We start from the raw sequence: 16,602 nt of genomic DNA, 5'->3' as shown, positions 1-16,602 counted from the left end.
GCAAGCAGGCTTGGGCATCAGGTGTCCCGCTGAGAGGAGTGAGCCCACAGGTAGACCCAGCGCACCCGAGGTCAGAGCCGGTGACCATTTTGTAGCCCGCCCTGTCCTCGCACTCTCTGAGCTGAGCTTCTGTCCCGTGCTGCCGACTCCTTTTCTCTGTTGGTGCTCCGAATGCGTGTGCTTCGCGTGGCGTGTGACACGGCTGTCGGGTTCCCACAGAGTCCGGGCTTTGCCCCTCCCCGTCCCCCGGCCAGACTGGCGAGGGCCCCTGCAGGTCGCCTTCGGTTCCTGGGCGATTTCTCACGGAAACCCTCTGTCCCCACGCTCTTCCAGACGTGCTGGTGCGAGAGTCCAAGTGGGCCAGGATGTTCTTCGGGGAGGGCCAGGCCTCCCTGTCCTTCAGCCACCTGAACAAGGACGACGAGGGGCTCTACACGCTGAGGGTCGTGTCGCGGGGCGGCGTCAGCGAGCACAGCGCCTTCTTGTTCGTGAGAGGTGCGGGCGGCGGGCGGTCTCGTGTGGGTTGGAGGAGCCAGGGCGGGCTTTTGGGGGGTCCCCGAGTTTAAGTGACTGTGGATGTGTCTCTTTTCTCCCCCACCAAGACGCGGACCCGCTGGTCACAGGGGCCCCGGGAGCGCCCATGGACCTGCAGTGCCACGACGCCAACCGCGACTACGTCATCGTCACCTGGAAGCCCCCCAACACCACCACCGAGAGCCCCGTCATCGGCTACTTCATCGACCGGTGGGTGCCCGCGGGCGGGCGGCACCCTCCCAGGGATGGGGATGCCCTGAGATGAGCGTTGTCACGGCGACACGTGGGGGTGCTTCGTTAAACGCAAGGTTCTTGCGTGGCTCAGTGACGGCTAGCTGGTCACTGGCGATTGTCCCTGGGTGGACTGAGCCCAGTGTCCCCACCGGGGCTTCTTCCTGCTGCAATCGGGGTCTGGTTTGCTCATTCCACACCCAGCAGCAAGTCCTGTCGTGTGCGGGCCTGTTCTGAGCCGGGCCCGCCGGGGACCCCGTCTAGCAGGTTCCACATTCAAGACTGTTTCTCTCTAACCCCCCAAGAGTGTCAGGACAGCGGCTCCTTCGTACCCAAGTCTGTTGTTTCTGTCTATCAAATTGTAAGAGTTTCTTTTTGTTGCCAAGTAAAAAAATATTGCAGCCTCAGAGCACAAACAGATTGAAATTTCCATTTGAGTTAGTGACTTAAACTGAGATCATCGCTGTGCCCAACGAACAGGGTTCCGCCTCTCTGGTTGTCCGTTACTTGGCCTGCACCCAGGGCCCGGAGGAAGCTCAGCAAAGTCGAGGAATTTGTTGGGTTTGTAATTGATGCCTCAGATATAAATTTCCATGATTGGAAGAAATTGTAGTTAAAGAAAATGAATTTAGAGGTGAGATAAAGAAAAGTTAGGCGAGGATAGTTCTGGGCAAGTATCTAAGATTTTTTATACAGAACACAGTAAAATAAGGTGGTTATTTCAAGGGGAAAAAATCAAGTGGCTTGTGGGTTTTTTTTTTTTTTTTTGGCTTATTCTGATTAAATTATCTTCTGCTCCCCAGCAAAGCTACTTGTTTAGTTGGAACATTGACCATCGGGGCAGTATTGTGGTAGGATGGAGACAGGTCTGCAGAGTGTATTGTTCAGGGTTTACATTGGATTAAAAAAATAAAACAAAAAACCAAAAACCATCTTTTTTTGCTTCTGTGACATATGGTGATTTTTCCAACATGTTGGCAAAGACTATCTCAGGCCCCATCTCAGTTAATTGTCTACCCTCCTTGCCCTCATTAAATCTGCGGAACATTCCAGAAGAGATGGCTCCCGCACCATGTAGACCTTGCGAACTGCCGGATGTTGGTTTAAACTGGGATTTCCCTGCTGGACTTTCGGTTTTGACCACATCCTTCTCTTCGGCTAAAGCGGCCTGGACCATGGCGTGTGGATCAGAACTTTCATGAAAGTTCTGGATAGTTGAGGGAAGGAGAGCTGTTGGCTGTTTCTAAATGAACGTACAACTCTGAGGTCCGAGACTTGGAAAGACCGATTTTCTGAACTTGCTCTTGTCTCCCAAGAACTTAACTCGAGGTCTTTGTTCTTAAATTTGTCACCCTGTGAAAGAAGGAAGACAATGTTTCCCACATTTCCAGGTTTCTGGTCAGGACTTAGTGAATATGTTCAAAAGGCTCCCAAATGCCATGTGAGAAGTGTCTAGAAAGAAGCATTTTCCTTTCATCCTGGGGACTGTAAGCCGAGTACCCCCAGCCCGGCAGGATGAGGCCCAGTTGGGAGCCGGGGGACTGGGGCTCCCTCCTCAGCCTAGAGCTCAGGGGGTGCCTGCAACTTTGCCAGGTTGGTCAGGAAAGGACAAAGCTAAGGTAACTTTCAAGGAGATTTTGCATAACTTTGAAAGCAGGAATTAATCTTCAGCTACAAATGATTAGATTTCAGGAGTATATATTTCCTATATGGCATGCATCCTATATAATATTATATATATTACCTTTTCTAAATAGCTCTGTCCTTTATTTACGCCACTATATACATTAGTACTTCCACAGCATAGATTTTATAGTGTTGAGGTCACATATATATATATATATATATATATATATATAAATATATATGATAGATATGTGTGAATGTGATATATGTATGAGTGATGTATATATATGTGTAAATGCCTGTGCATATATTCAGTTGACCGCCACATCTGTTACTCTCTGCCCCTTTTTTTTCCGTTTGAAGCTGCGAAGTGGGAACCGACAACTGGGTTCAGTGCAACGACGCCCCTGTGAAAATCTGCAAGTACCCCGTGACGGGGCTCTGTGAAGGGAGGTCTTACGTGTTTCGAGTCAGGGCTGTGAACAGTGCGGGCGTCAGCCGGCCCTCCAGGGTCTCCGACGCCGTTGCTGCCCTGGATCCTGGCGACCTCAAGAGGTTGCAAGGTGGGCGGCTCCGGGCTGGGTTCCCGCGCTGGCGGGAGGGCGGGCAAGTGGGCCGTGGGGCATCGTCATGTGCTGGGTGGGGCGGCAGGGGTCCCTCTGTCCCCCACGCCCCGGCGACCTCGCCTTGGGAGCGGGGACCGCCAGGCAGATGCGACACTTTAATGTACTTCACCTCCATAAAGCTCTTTGCTGGAATCCAAATAAACTGGCTCCAAATTAGAGCTTTCTCAGGCCATGGGTGATATAATTTGAACACAGTGAAACTTGGGAAGTCTTTAAACCAAGCTGCTCTATTTCTGAGCTTTTTTTTTTTTTTTTTCCAGACAGAGTCTCACTCTGTTGCCCAGGCTAGAGTGCTGTGGTGTCAGCCTAGCTCACAGCAACCTCAGACTCCTGGGCTCAAACGATCCTCCTGCCTCAGCCTCCCGAGTAGCTGGGACTACAGGCATGCGCCACCATGCCCGGTTAATTTTTTCTGTATATATTTTTAGTTGGCCAATTAATTTGTTTATATTTTTAGTAGAGATGGGGTCTCGCTCTTGCTCAGGCTGGTTTGGAACTCCAGACCTGGAGCGATCCTCCCGCCTTGGCCTCCCAGAGTGCTAGGATGACAGGCGTGAGCCACCACACCCAGCCTATTTCTGAGTTTTGATTTCACGTGATGCAGACTCCTCCATGGGATTGGGCCCTTAATGGCAGTTTTAACTGAGCCTCTGTATTTTCCGAAGCCTCGTGGTCCTTTCAACCCATTACAAAGCACTGACAGGCGCTAAATATTCCCCAGGGCCACTTCCACAGTGTCACTCTGATCCCCCAGAGCGCAGTCTAAGGCGTGGCCCATGCAGGGCTGACTCGGGCCTTGCCCTGCACTGCGGAAACCACGTGCTTTCTGCGGGAAGCCGTGGGGCGTCAGATGCAGCGTCTGCCTCTCTCTCCGCAGCCATTCACTTGGAGGGAGAGAAAGACATCGTCGTCTGTCAAGGCGACCTTGAAGGTACGCACACAGCTCCCCACGCCTCCCTCTGCCGCTGCGCCCTGGTATCCAGAGCTGAGGTCAGACCACAAGAAACACCCGCACGGCCGCACGGCCCTGCACGTAAACGTGAAGCTGCAGGCGTCGCCTGCGCGTCCGTGGAAACTTTAGAAAGGAGAAGGCAGAATGAGGAAGTGGGGAAGAGAGTCACAGACCGTCTTCCCTTAGGACTCACAGATGCATTCTCGCAAGTACTTGCAGAGAAGAGACCGAACTGAAGACAAGGTGCGATTGTTACTGGCTACCGCCTCTGTCCTCACGGGCTCCATCCGTGGGATAATTGACACTCCCGTTTGCTTTTTATAAGCAGTGAGTGGGATGGACCATGATGCAGCTTTGGGATTTCGGCAGATATCCTATCTCGGGAAGACTAGTTTGCCGTGTCTGCTCCGTGGTCTGTACGTGCAGACACCTGTCTGCCCCGCGGCTCAGCCACGCCATGCGTGTGCGCTGTCCTGCAGGCGGGCTGACTCCGTGTCTGGAATTCAGCCCTCTCGCCAGGACGATCTCAGACCAGGCCCGAGTTGCCCTAAACTGTAACGAGCCCCGTAACGGGACTCCCGTGACACGAAACCCAATCTTGTTTTCCTTGAGGCTGCTGAAGCCCTGGCCCGGGTGGAGTCCTGAGGCGGCAGCCGGACATCGAGAAGGGCGCAGAGTGTCCCAGGGGAGTTTCAAACCATCTTAATCATGTGCTAATCTAAAGGGAAGCTCGTAATATCTTGTGGGCCTGGAAAACCTCCGCCTCTTGTGAGAATCTCCCGCAGATTCGAACAGAAATCCCCGCACCTCGCATTGCATTAAAAAAAGCCGTGTGTCAGGAGAGGGTCGTGCTGGGCATCTCGGATGGGGAATAGTCTCTCCCCGCTGCTCACAAAAGGCTCGTCAACTGGCTCCAGGATCTCAAACACGCAGGTGTAGGAAATAGTGCTTGCGAACGTGGTTCAGGTCTTCAGAGGAGAAACCGACATGGTGCTTTAGAAGTTGGTGCATGATTCAGGGGTCCTCAAACTTTTGAAACAGGAGGTCAGTTCACTGTCCCTCAGACAGTAGGAGAGTGCGCACTGTGGGCCCGGGACGAGTCGGCTGCTAAGCAGGACAGGCAGCTGGGTAGGGCAAAAACACCCAGCTGGCCAGATAAATGTCCTAGGCAGGTGGCATGTGGCCCACGGGCCATAGTTTGAGGACACCTGATTTAAATTCTTTGCGATAGTACAGAAGGGAGAAAGCAGCCCGCGAAGGTCATTAGCGACGGCACAGCCTCCCCTGCGAGGCTTCTGTACCGCTGGTCACAGGCTGTGATGGCTTCTCCGCACAAATGCTCAACCCGGTCAGGGTCCCCGTTTCAGGGTAAATGCATTTACCCAGATCCATTTCTGGATCTCTTTTGGTAAATCCTCTCCCTTCTTCTGAAAGACTTTTGGATGAGACTCTTCTTAAGAACTGGCTTACATACCTGCATTACAAACAAAATATTTAGCACTTGCATGATGTTTAACTGTGCCTTACACGTTGGCTCTGAGAAAATAGTCTGTGGGTTCGTCTGTTTTCCCAGCACAGAAGGAAGGCAAAGGTCAGCGTGGCGCGGCAGCTCTTCAGAGCCCAGTGACACCCAATGACACCCAGTGACACCCAGTGACACCCAGTGACACCCAATGACACCCAGTGACACCCAGTGACGCCAGGGGGGTGCTGCAGGGTGACAGGCTCCTCCCGCTCACAGGTTTGCTCCTCCCGCAGGTGAAGTCCAGATCCCGGGCCCCCCCACCAACGTGCACGCCTCGGAGATCAGCAGGAACTACGTGGTCCTCAGCTGGGACCCGCCGGTCCCCCGCGGCAGGGACCCGCTGACCTACTTCATCGAGAAGGTGCTGGGCCTGCGCATGGTGCTCGTGTGCCGTAGGGGGAGCGGGTCCACCCTTCGTCACAGACACTGCTCTCCTTCGTGCAGGGGCTGGAGGGGCGTCCTGGGGTGGTGGGGGCCCCAGGGGCTGGAGGGGCGTCCTGGGGTGGTGGGGGCCCCAGGGGCTGGAGGGGCGTCCTGGGGTGGTGGGGGCCCCAGGGGTGGAGGGGCGTCCTGGGGTGGTGGGGGCCCCAGGGGCTGGAGGGGCATCCTGGGGTGGTGGGGGCCCCAGGGGCTGGAGGGGCATCCTGGGGTGGTGGGGGCCCCAGGGGTGGAGGGGCGTCCTGGGGTGGTGGGGGCCCCAGGGGCTGGAGGGGTGTCCTGGGGTGGTGGGGGCCCCAGGGGCTGGAGGGGCGTCCTGGGGTGGTGGGGGCCCCAGGGGTGGAGGGGCATCCTGGGGTGGTGGGGGCCCCAGGGGTGGAGGGGCGTCCTGGGGTGGTGGGGGCCCCAGGGGCTGGAGGGGCATCCTGGGGTGGTGGGGGCCCCAGGGGCTGGAGGGGCATCCTGGGGTGGTGGGGGCCCCAGGGGCTGTGTGGGTGTCCGGCCTTGCCCTGGGCGTGAGCTTGTCCGCTGGCCGTGAAGGACTGACCCCCCAACCGAAGTCCGCAGGGACCCCAGGTGTCCTCCCCAGAACCACACTCCGGGCTCCCTGCTGCTGCGGATGCTGGTCCCAGAGCAGGGAGACGCTTGCCCTGGCTTGCGGGGTGTGCACAGCTGCGAGGCCGCGGGATGGCGGCCCCGTAGAGGGGACCCATTTGCAGGACTGCTGTGTAGTGGGCTTGAAGGCCTCTTTGCTCTGACTGCATATTTAAAAATGCAAACTGCACTGTCAGCTGCAGCCTGTAAACACACACACACACACACACGTGTATGTGCATGTCAGCAACAGAATTCACAAACGACAGCCTTGCCCACTGGGCGTCCTCTCTTGCTTTAGTCTGTGCTGTTGCATAAAAAATGTAGGTTGTGGCCGGGCGCAGTGGCTCACAGCTGTAACCCTGCACTCTGGGAGGCCGAGGTGGGAGGATCACTCGAGGTCAGAAGTTCAAGACCAGCCTGAGCAAGAGCGAGACCCTGTGTCTACTAAAAATAGAAAGAAATTAGCTAGACAACTAAAAATATATACAAAAATTTAGCCGGGCATGGTGGCGCATGCCTGTAGTCCCAGCTGCTTGGGAGGCTGAGGCAGGAGGATCGCTTGAGCCCAGGAGTTTGAGGTTGCTGTGAGGTAGGCTGACGCCACGGCACTCTAGCCCAGGAAACAGGGTGAGACTCTGTCTCAAAAAAAAAAAAAAAAATGCAAAATACACTGTCAACTGCAGCCCTGTAAACATACACGTGTGTATAGGTATGTCAGCAACAGAATTCACAAACAACAGCCTTGCCCGTTGGGTATCCTCTCTTGCTTTAGTCTGTGCTATTGCATAAAAAACTCAGGTTGTGGCTGGGCGTGGTGGCTCACGGCTGTAACCCTGCACTCTGGGAGGCCAAGGCCGGAGGATCGCTCAAGGTCAGGAGTTCGAGACCAGCCTGAGCAAGAGTGAGACCCCCGTCTCTACTAAAAATAGAAAGAAATTAGCTGGACAACTAAAAATATATATAGAAAAAATTAGCTGGCATGGTGGCGCATGCCTGTAGTCCCAGCTACTCAGGAGGCTGAGGCAGGAGGATCACCTGAGCCCAAGAGTGTGAGGTTGCTGTGAGCTAGGCTGACGCCACAGCACTCTAGCCTGGGCAACAGAGTAAGGCTCTGTCTCAAAAAAAAAAAAAAAAAAATACCCAACTCAGGCTGTGACCCACTAATCTGCCTCGGTGACCTGCCACAGTTGGAGAAATCTTTAAAGTCGTAAGAACCTGTAACTGTGCTTTGGGGACACTAGGTTTATATTGTTACATATATGACGCTATAATATGTAGTACACACATGTGACAGAACATCACATTTAACATAACCGTGTGATCTGTAACACAAAAACCCCGTCCAGTACCGCTCCGTGCGGCAGAAGTGGACACTATCTCCGAGCCCGGAACGCATGGCGGCCGTCTGTGTTCCCTGCTTCTCCGCAGCCGCTGGCATCCCGGGCAGCTGTAGCTGGAATTGCTGCAGGGCGACATGCCACCTCATCAACTGTGGTGATAGCATACGGTTATCTGCAGCAAGCCCATGCCGGTGGGCAGCCCTCTGTGCGGCTGCCCCCGGCAGGCGGGGGCGGCGTGTCCACGCGGGGCTGTCTGCGTCACTAGCTGCGGTCAGCACTGAGCACGTGCAGGCACGCGCTTTGACGCAGGAGAGGAAGCTGCGGCACCGCGGGGGTGACCCTGCCCAGGACCCCTGGCGGCGGGCGCGGTGGCCAGTACCTCCCAGCCTGCCTGGTAGTGTCTCCGGTGGCCCAGTGCCTGGCAGGGCCTCAAAGGAACCACAGAACAGTTACAACTTATTTTTCCATCTTGATCCTACGTTTCCCTTCCGTGCTGAGACCAGGCACGCAATGGGGTGGGCTGCAACCATGCAATCAACACGATGGGTTTTAGCCTATTGCTCCACGCTGGGTGTGTGGTGGGGGAGGCATGGGTGTCCCCCTGAGCGAGCTGGCTTTATGATTCCAAGTTTAGCGACGGCTGAATGCCCCTTTCCGGGTAGAAGCGTGTTGGTGCACAGCCTGCTCTCTGTGTGCTGGGACTTGTGGCCGGTCATTCTCTGTGAGGGGTTTTGCTCGTGTGGAGTGGCGTGTCCGGCCTGTGGTGTGTGGTCCATGGGTAGTAGTGGCAGCCCCCAGGGAGGTGTCCCGACCCCCCAACTGCCCTCCTGGCTCTGCCTGAAATACGCACAGGGCAGGGCTCAGGTCTGGCTGCAAGGGCCTCCGCAGCTTCTGGGGGCTCGGTGTCAGGCCCCCTTTGAACCAGGTCCTTTTCTCCGCCCGACCCCAGCTGGGAGTCCCCACACCCCAGGCTTTGCCACGTGGACCCCGCCTGGGGCAGAGTGGGCAGCTGTGGCGAGCTCAGCCGCCGTTCTCTCCACAGTCGGTGGTGGGCAGCGGCGCCTGGCAGAGGGAGAACGCCCAGACCGCCGTGCGGTCCCCGCGCTACGCCGTCTTCGACCTCGCCGACGGGAAATCCTACGTGTTCCGCGTGCTGTCCGCAAGCAAGCACGGCCTGAGCGACCCGTCGGAAGTCACGTCCCCCATTCAGGCCCAGGACACAATCGGTGCGTCTTTACCGTGCGCGGCCCAAACACAGTGACATCAGACAGCCTTTATGTGTGTGAATGAAGACACTGGTGTCACGTGTGTGCTAAAACTCACATTGCCCTGACCCCACTTCACAAGAGATGAGGGCTCTCTGCAGTGTCTTGGTGGTTCTCAGCAAGCCTCCAGCGTCTTTTCTGGAACCTGCAGATGAGCGAGCTGAGATGTGCTAGGGCGACGCTCACCTCAAACACCTGCGACCCTAGACGCACTAGTTTCTTGCCCGCCTGGCTGGAAGATGCCTGTTGGAAGACATAAAATACAAACGATAGAACGTCTGATGTGCGCTCCACTTAGGAGTCATAGCGATTATCAGGAGGATGGCTTGAAATCCCTGGGCGGCTGTGTATAGAAACATTTTAGTCGTCTGGAGTTCCGATTCTGAGTGACTGGAGCCTCCCTCCTCTCCCCTTAATGCTTGATAGTAATAAAAAAGCTGGACATCAAAACAGACAAGGTACTCGGGCCGCTACCTCCAGCCCGTCCCTGGGCAGGTGTCTACCTGGTTCTGGTTTAATCGGGCTCTGGGTCTCACACCCAGAGCCACACCCTGGGTGAGACCCGAGGTCTTCCAGCAAGGACCCGGCCTCTTCTCTCTCAGTGGCGCCCACAGAAAGTGACACTAATTGGCAAACCCGGGGGTGTGTGGCCAGGCGGCTGGCTCTGAGGACCCCATGTCCCCGTGGGCTGCCGAGACCCTGTCTGCAGACGAGAGGGTCAGACGGTCAAACCCTGATTTAATTTTGAGTCCTTTCACACACTCCGACGGATCTGGTGACAGTGTGTTTCATTTTCTTAAAACGGGTAATTTCCATTCCCCAAACAGTCATCACCCAGGTAGACAAATGATTTATGCCACCGGAAGGAAGGTCTCTGGTAGCAGCTCTGGTGGAGGGGGCAGGAGATTTCGTGACTTCGCTCTTTCCCTTTAGGAGTCGGGGAGCTCGGGAAGAGGCGGGGGGCTCATCTCCCTGCCGCTCAACCCCTCGCCCGCATTTCTGCCAAAGCCCAGCCTGCTTTGCCGTCCCGCTTGTTCCCGGTGGGTGGGAGAAGGGCTCCAAGTCTCTGGAGCAGCTCGTAGAACCTCACCCCGTTTCTCCAACCGTTTTTCTGTCCTGGGCGCAGTGGCTCCTTCTGCCCCCGGCCGCGTCCTGGCTTCCCGGAACACCAAGACGTCGGTCGTGGTGCAGTGGGACAAGCCCAAGCACGCGGAGGACCTGCTGGGGTACTACGTGGACTGCTGCGTGGCCGGCACCAACCTCTGGGAGCCCTGCAACCACAAGCCCATCAAGTACAACAGGTGCCCGGCGTCACCTCCCGTGGCCCCCAAACCGTTGCCCTCAAACACAGCGGGAGACGCAAAACCAAGCAGGGAGCCCCATGCAGCTCCCAGAACGGCAAAGCCGCCGAGCGTCTGTGCGAGGAGCCAGTTTTCACGTGCAGAGTGAAGGCTCTGGACACCTGCGTGTGCCGGTCACGCCACGGGCTCTTCTTGGCTGACGCGACTTACTTAGGGGTGAAAGAGGAACTTCCAGAACCCGAGTTTTTTTCCCCCCGATAGAATTAGCATTTAGGACTTTTCTTTGAACAGGAGCGTTAAAAACAGCAACTACGATGTTAAAAGTCATTTTGTTTTTCCATATCGATTTTTTTCGGACTTTTCAAGTGGCTCTATCGGCATCACTGGCAGCCCCATTCCCCGGCCCCCGGCCACGGCCCCACCGGAGACCACGCCTCTCTGGTGGCGGGAAGTGGCAGCTCTACTTTTGGGATTCATTTGCTCCCACTGCCGGCTGAGCGTGCAGAGATGGGCTGAGATTATCAGGGTTTGCACATGATATGCTTCTTGGGAAAATGTCAGCGGTGGTCGGGGTCAGCCTGTGGACAGGTTATCAACTATGGCACATCTGTTTTTCCTTTTAAAAATCTTTAAAAAAATGCATAGTGAAAAGTAGAGGCTAGGAAAAGAAAAAGATGTCACTGAGGGGAGTAATAGAGGCTCCTCAGGCCCACCGCAAACACGGAAAGATCGATCAGAATAAGAAACTGCAAATATTATTCCAGTAGAAGTTTTGTAAATGATTCATAAATGTTGGCTGATTATATAAGATAAATAATTATCGCCTGCCTTTGCTGACTCTCCACCATGCACCAGGCAACGGTGCTAAGATTTTTTCGTTAGGATTTCCATTTCAGGCTTGTAGCAGCGCCATGAGGGGGCTGCTATTAATACTGTCCCTGCTCTAGCGGCAGGAGAACTAAGGCTTGCAGGGCTAAGTCCGTTAATCAAGGAACTTATTAAGGACGTAAAATCTATTAAGTGCCAAAGCCAGGACTCCAGCCTAGTCTAGCTGGCTTCAAAGTCTCAGCCTTTAACCACTACAGTGTAATTACTTTTCATTAATTTTTACAGACCCAGGTTCTTTTGGATAAGGGATTGGATACTGTTCCTTAATAACCCTTCGATGCAGGCGAGACCCAGGAGGGGCAGAAATGAAGGTGGAGTCACAGAGTGAATGACTTAGAGGCTAAGTGCAGTCAGCTCCTGGTAGGACTGGGCACTGTGACATCGCTTTTTTTTTTTTTTTTTTTTTTTTGCCTTACATATTGAACTAATTAACTTACATTGAAAACGAAGGGTCTATGTCGTGCATACATAAGGTGTTCAATAAGCGCACTTGGTTTAGTCCAAGTGCAGACCTGTTACAGCGTGTTCAGGGTGATTTCTGCAGCCCTGCAGTTCGGAGCCTGATTGGAGCTTTTCTCAGGTTCGTGGTCCATGGCCTGACCACCGGTGAACAGTACATCTTCCGGGTGAAGGCAGTCAACGCCGTGGGCGCCAGCGAGAACTCCCAGGAGTCTGATGCCATCCGGGTCCAGGCTGCGCTGAGTAAGTCTCTCACGGCTAATCTGCGCCAGCTTCCCTTCCCCCCGCACGCTGTAATTTCTGCATGGATGAACATTTATGATGCCGTTTGCGTATCAGCAGAGGGTAAAAAGTGATGCGAATGTTGAGCAGAGAACCTATGTGATCTAACCTCTCATTAATTGGCTATTTGTCTTAGAAAAGGGAGAAGGAGAATGAGAGGGGGAAATGGTAATAAAACACTAATAAAATGCAAATTAAAAATAGAAAGCATTATTTAGAGGGGCACATTTGCTTCCCAACATCTCTACTCACCTTAAAATGTATGCTATAGGGTATGGATTTGCCTTTTCAAAATATGTGAAAATAGAACATCACCGGTGGCCTTTTAGCTATTCTTAGTTCAAGGAACTTTAATGAATCATTTCAGAGAATTTCATGTGCTTATGTGACTTTGTTCATAAATAGTGATGTTTAAATTTTTATTATTTTGATCCAATGAGATAATTCAGGTCCAAAATCTTGGTGACGGTTCATAGCACAGTTGCTCTGCAATGCTCTGGGTTTTGCAATTGTTCCTCTAGTTATTTACTGTTTAAGGCACTGGCCCCCATAAAACACATTCAGCAACATTTTGAAACACAAGTGTCACATATTACACAGCTTGAATCTCTTTACTTCTGAGAAAAATGTTTTGCTCTTTAATTATTTTTCATTGCCCACTAAATTCACGAACATTTTCAGAAATTAAAATTTCTCTTTTAATGACACTGCCATTGGGATTTCTGAGGAATGTCAAGTCAGATAATTCCTAGGTAGCAGAATCTCCTTTGCTATAAGGTTATTGTTCTAATCTCCTATCAGCTTTTTCCTGGGAGAGGCTTTCAAACATTCCCATTTGCGTTTTTAAGTCATGCCTACTAAGTGAAAGCAATCATTTGCCTTTTTATTATACAATAAAAATTGCTTCTCAAGTAACCGGGGGCGACCACACCGAGGCTGCTCAGAGCCGGGGAGGAGCAGACACACCCTTTCTCCACCTATCAGGAAAGCACACTCCATTTCCAAATTCGGTGCTAAAACTGGGAGATGTGAATTCATACCCATTTGAAGTCCCCATGATTGTGCAGGGACCTAAAAGTTACTGGAATAAGGCAGGTCTGTCGTCCCCGGCTGTGGAGGAATAGGTGTTCTTCGCGGCCGTGATGGAGACGTCCTCAGAGATCCCTTTGAGCGAGCAGGGAGGTATCTGTTGTGTCAAATGTTCAGACCAGATTTAAACAATTCTCTTCCCTCGTGTTGCCGAACGATAGGTGGATGCATTTAGAAACAGCACGGGATATGTAGGAGGGGACTTCTTGTGTTAACTGATCCCCTTTAAAGGAAGAGGTAAAATCCCACAGTGACCGCACAGTCAGGGAAGCGTGGCGGTGGGCACGCGTGTGCAGGCCGCCCTGCGACGCCTGCGCCTGCCCGCCTGCAGCCACGCCATCCCACCCTTACGGGATCACGCTCCTGAACTGCGACGGCCACGCCATGACGCTGGGCTGGAAGGTGCCCAAGTTCAGCGGCGGCGCAGCCATCCTGGGCTACTACATCGACAAGCGCGAGGTCCAGCACACCAACTGGCACGAGGCCAACCCGTCGCCCGTCAAGGACACCGTCTTCACGGTTGGTTTTCTGTTCGCTTTTGCCCAGTGACTTTGCATCTGGGGGCAGGCGTCCTCCCCCAGTGTCACAGGGTCTGATGACATTAGAGCATTCAGTGCAGAAACACGCGACAGTGTCTCGAGACCCTAGAGTTTGGAACTAGAGAGATGTCAGGGACCATTTTTTTCTGGAGGAGCAATGAAGATGACACAAGCCCAGTAACTGGGTGGGTCTGACGATTAGTCCATGCCTCTGGCGAGGCCGGACCCTAGACACTGGGACCCACAGACCTCATGGACTGCAGGGCCCTTGCCTCACAGCTGTGGGTGTGCAGCAAGGACGGGCTCCTGCCTCCCGGCTCCTGCCCCACACCCCAGGGCCTGGGCATGGCCTGAGCCTGCTCCTGGGGTCTCTGCACTTTGCCAGCTTGGCCTCTGTGGGCCTCAGTTTCCTTCTCCGGAGGAGAGATCAGGGCATGGCCAAGACAAAGCCTGGCAGCTTTGACACCGACTGCGGCTGGTCAGGTGCATAAACGTCTTCTCCAAACATTTGTCTTCTTTGCTGAGAAAGCTCCGTCTCCACTCACGGTTCATATTACGAGTCAGTCTTAAACACACCTTTGCCCCCGTGCCCTGCCATGCAGCTTTCATTGTGGGTATTAATCTAAACAAAATCCAAACAGGTGGAAGGGCTGATGGAAGGCTCGCTTTATGAGTTCAAAATCGCTGCCGCCAACCTGGCCGGCATCGGGGAGCCCTCAGACCCCAGCGAGCACTTCAAGTGCCAGGCCTGGACCATGCCCGAGCCGGGTAAGATGCTTCCCTCCCGCACTCGGTGGGGGGTGGTGGCCAGGGAGGGACTCCGTGGCGGTAGCCGTCTGTCTGCAGCATGTCCTCAGCAGCCTCCTGGGGCGAGGGTCTGCTCACCTGGCACCGGTGGTGTCGCTATGGGGAGGCGCCAGGCATGTGGCGAGTGAGGCCCGCCTAGCATCTGGGCTCTGGGCCCTGCAGAGTCACGGAGCAGGTGCGGGGTGCGGGGAGAAGGACACCCTGAAGTGAGAGGCAGGAGGGAAGGGACACCCAGACCAGCCCCCACCCAACTCGTGACAAACACTTGGGCCTGGCCACCTTCTCCCAAAGTAGAAGTGAGAGGGTCCCGGGGCCAGGGGCTGGCATGAGACAGAGCGTGGCTTTGGTTCTCATCTGACTATTAGCCAAGGCCGTCCCGTGCTCCAAACACTCAGGCATTTGGGGGCCTCTAGTTCCAAAATGCATAATTGTTGCAAATATGCATTTATTTAGAACCTGCATTTTTTAACTGTTTTCACAAATTTTAAGAATTTGTAAAAACTTAAGGTGCTAGGCCTCGATTTGTGGCAGCTTGTCTCCAACCTGTCTGGACTCAAATTGCAATGGAGAACATGCTCATTCTTTGCAAAACAAAAAGCCTAAAAGTCGAAGCTGAAAAAGCTCAAAGTTCAGAGTGGTTTTCGATTTTGTGGCCTGATTATAGTCCTTTTTACCTTCCCTCCCTCCCTCCCTCCCTCCCTCCCTCCCTCCCTCCCTCCCTCCCTCCCTCCCTTCCTTGTTTTAATGTAGTTAATTTTTGCCACTTAGAAATAGCAGGGGAAGAAAAAGCCATTGACGTTTCCAGAGCCTTTCTGAGGGTTTGGTTTGATTTAGGAAATAAAAGACATTTCCTAATGGCTTCGTGTGGTCCAAAGGCCACAGTGCAATATGGTCAGGACAGGGTGGGGGTGGGGAGTGGCACCTGTCCCCTGTCCCGCCCGGTGTTCACCTGGGCCCAGGCCACCAGCACACAGGCTTCCAGAGCTGCCTGGGTGTCTGTAGGGAGCAGAGCTGAAGCTGCCCGGCTGTCCGGGTGGTTTGGCTCCCTGAGTGACTGCTGTGACCGACAGGTGCCCAGCCCTGTGGGTGGGTGACCCGAGGACCTCCTGTTCTCCTCGGTAGTATCTGCTGGTTGCAGGAGGGCATGGTGGCCTCGTGACCTATTCTGAGTGTGTCCACAGGCTCCGGATGTCTAAGAGAGGAGGCCGGGCAGAGAGCCCTCCTTGTGAGTGCTGCTGAGAGAGGGGACATGTGATGAGGAGGGCGGTGATGCTACTGGGGGTGGCACCTGCCAGGTGCGCAGTGGTCCCCGTGCCTGAGTCCGGGCGGCAGGCGTGCGCCCAAGCATGCAGGCAGGGCTCAGGGCTGGTCTGACCCCAGGTCCTGCCTACGACCTGACGTTCTGCGAGGTCCGGGACTCCTCCCTGGTCCTGCTGTGGAAGGCCCCGGTGTACTCCGGCAGCAGCCCTGTGTCCGGGTACTTCGTGGACTTTAAGGAAGAGGATGCCGGAGAGTGGCTCACCGTGAACCAGACGGCGACTGCAAACCGCTACTTGAAGGTGACGCCTTGGTCTCCGCGGCAAACGGGCACAGCAGACGCCAGGGCGAACCTGTGCAGAGTGATGGCTCGGCCTGGCCGGGGGCCTGCAGGAGGGGCGCCTCTCACCTGGGAGGGTCTGTGGGCCCAGGGACGGCGGGGAGGGGCCTGGGCAGGGTGCCTTCCCCTTGTCCACACAGAGCCCCGGGAATCCTGAGCTGTGCATGGCCTGCGCCACTCCCGTCGCAGCGACAGCCGCTGACCGCGCTGCTCCGGGTTGCGTGTGTGCATGCGGTCTGCACAGCGGGCTAACACAGCATTTCCTCCTGTCCTCCCATGCCAAGCCCACGTTAGCCTGCTTATGTGCTTGCTGATAGACGTCCATTTGATAAACCACATGCACACACATACGTGCACACACAGACACATGTACACACACGTACACACAGACACACGTACAAACATGCACATGGACACACAGGTACACACATATACCAGACACACGTGTACACACATGCACACATGTATACATATGTACACACATGCACAGGGACACACATGTACAC

At 54.5% G+C, this 16,602-nt stretch overlaps 1 protein-coding gene across 1 annotated transcript in view; it reads left to right on the top strand.

Moving 5' to 3' along the window:
* Positions 1–16,602, top strand: part of MYOM2 (myomesin 2) — a 64,417-nt gene that overhangs the window by 20,735 nt on the left and 27,080 nt on the right. The window contains exons 10-20 of the mRNA XM_012788800.3: positions 334–495; positions 603–744; positions 2,755–2,954; positions 3,895–3,948; positions 5,728–5,855; positions 8,912–9,095; positions 10,261–10,435; positions 11,904–12,025; positions 13,485–13,672; positions 14,334–14,460; positions 15,880–16,058. Coding sequence (XP_012644254.2) covers positions 334–495; positions 603–744; positions 2,755–2,954; positions 3,895–3,948; positions 5,728–5,855; positions 8,912–9,095; positions 10,261–10,435; positions 11,904–12,025; positions 13,485–13,672; positions 14,334–14,460; positions 15,880–16,058 — 1,661 coding nt within the window. The remainder of the gene's footprint in view (positions 1–333; positions 496–602; positions 745–2,754; positions 2,955–3,894; positions 3,949–5,727; positions 5,856–8,911; positions 9,096–10,260; positions 10,436–11,903; positions 12,026–13,484; positions 13,673–14,333; positions 14,461–15,879; positions 16,059–16,602) is intronic.

The sequence above is a fragment of the Microcebus murinus genome, chromosome 24 (assembly GCF_040939455.1).
Source record: "Microcebus murinus isolate Inina chromosome 24, M.murinus_Inina_mat1.0, whole genome shotgun sequence".
NCBI classification, from domain to species: Eukaryota; Metazoa; Chordata; class Mammalia; order Primates; family Cheirogaleidae; genus Microcebus; species Microcebus murinus.
Note: the sequence above shows the minus strand (reverse complement) of the source record. Positions and strands in the feature narration are given on the sequence as shown.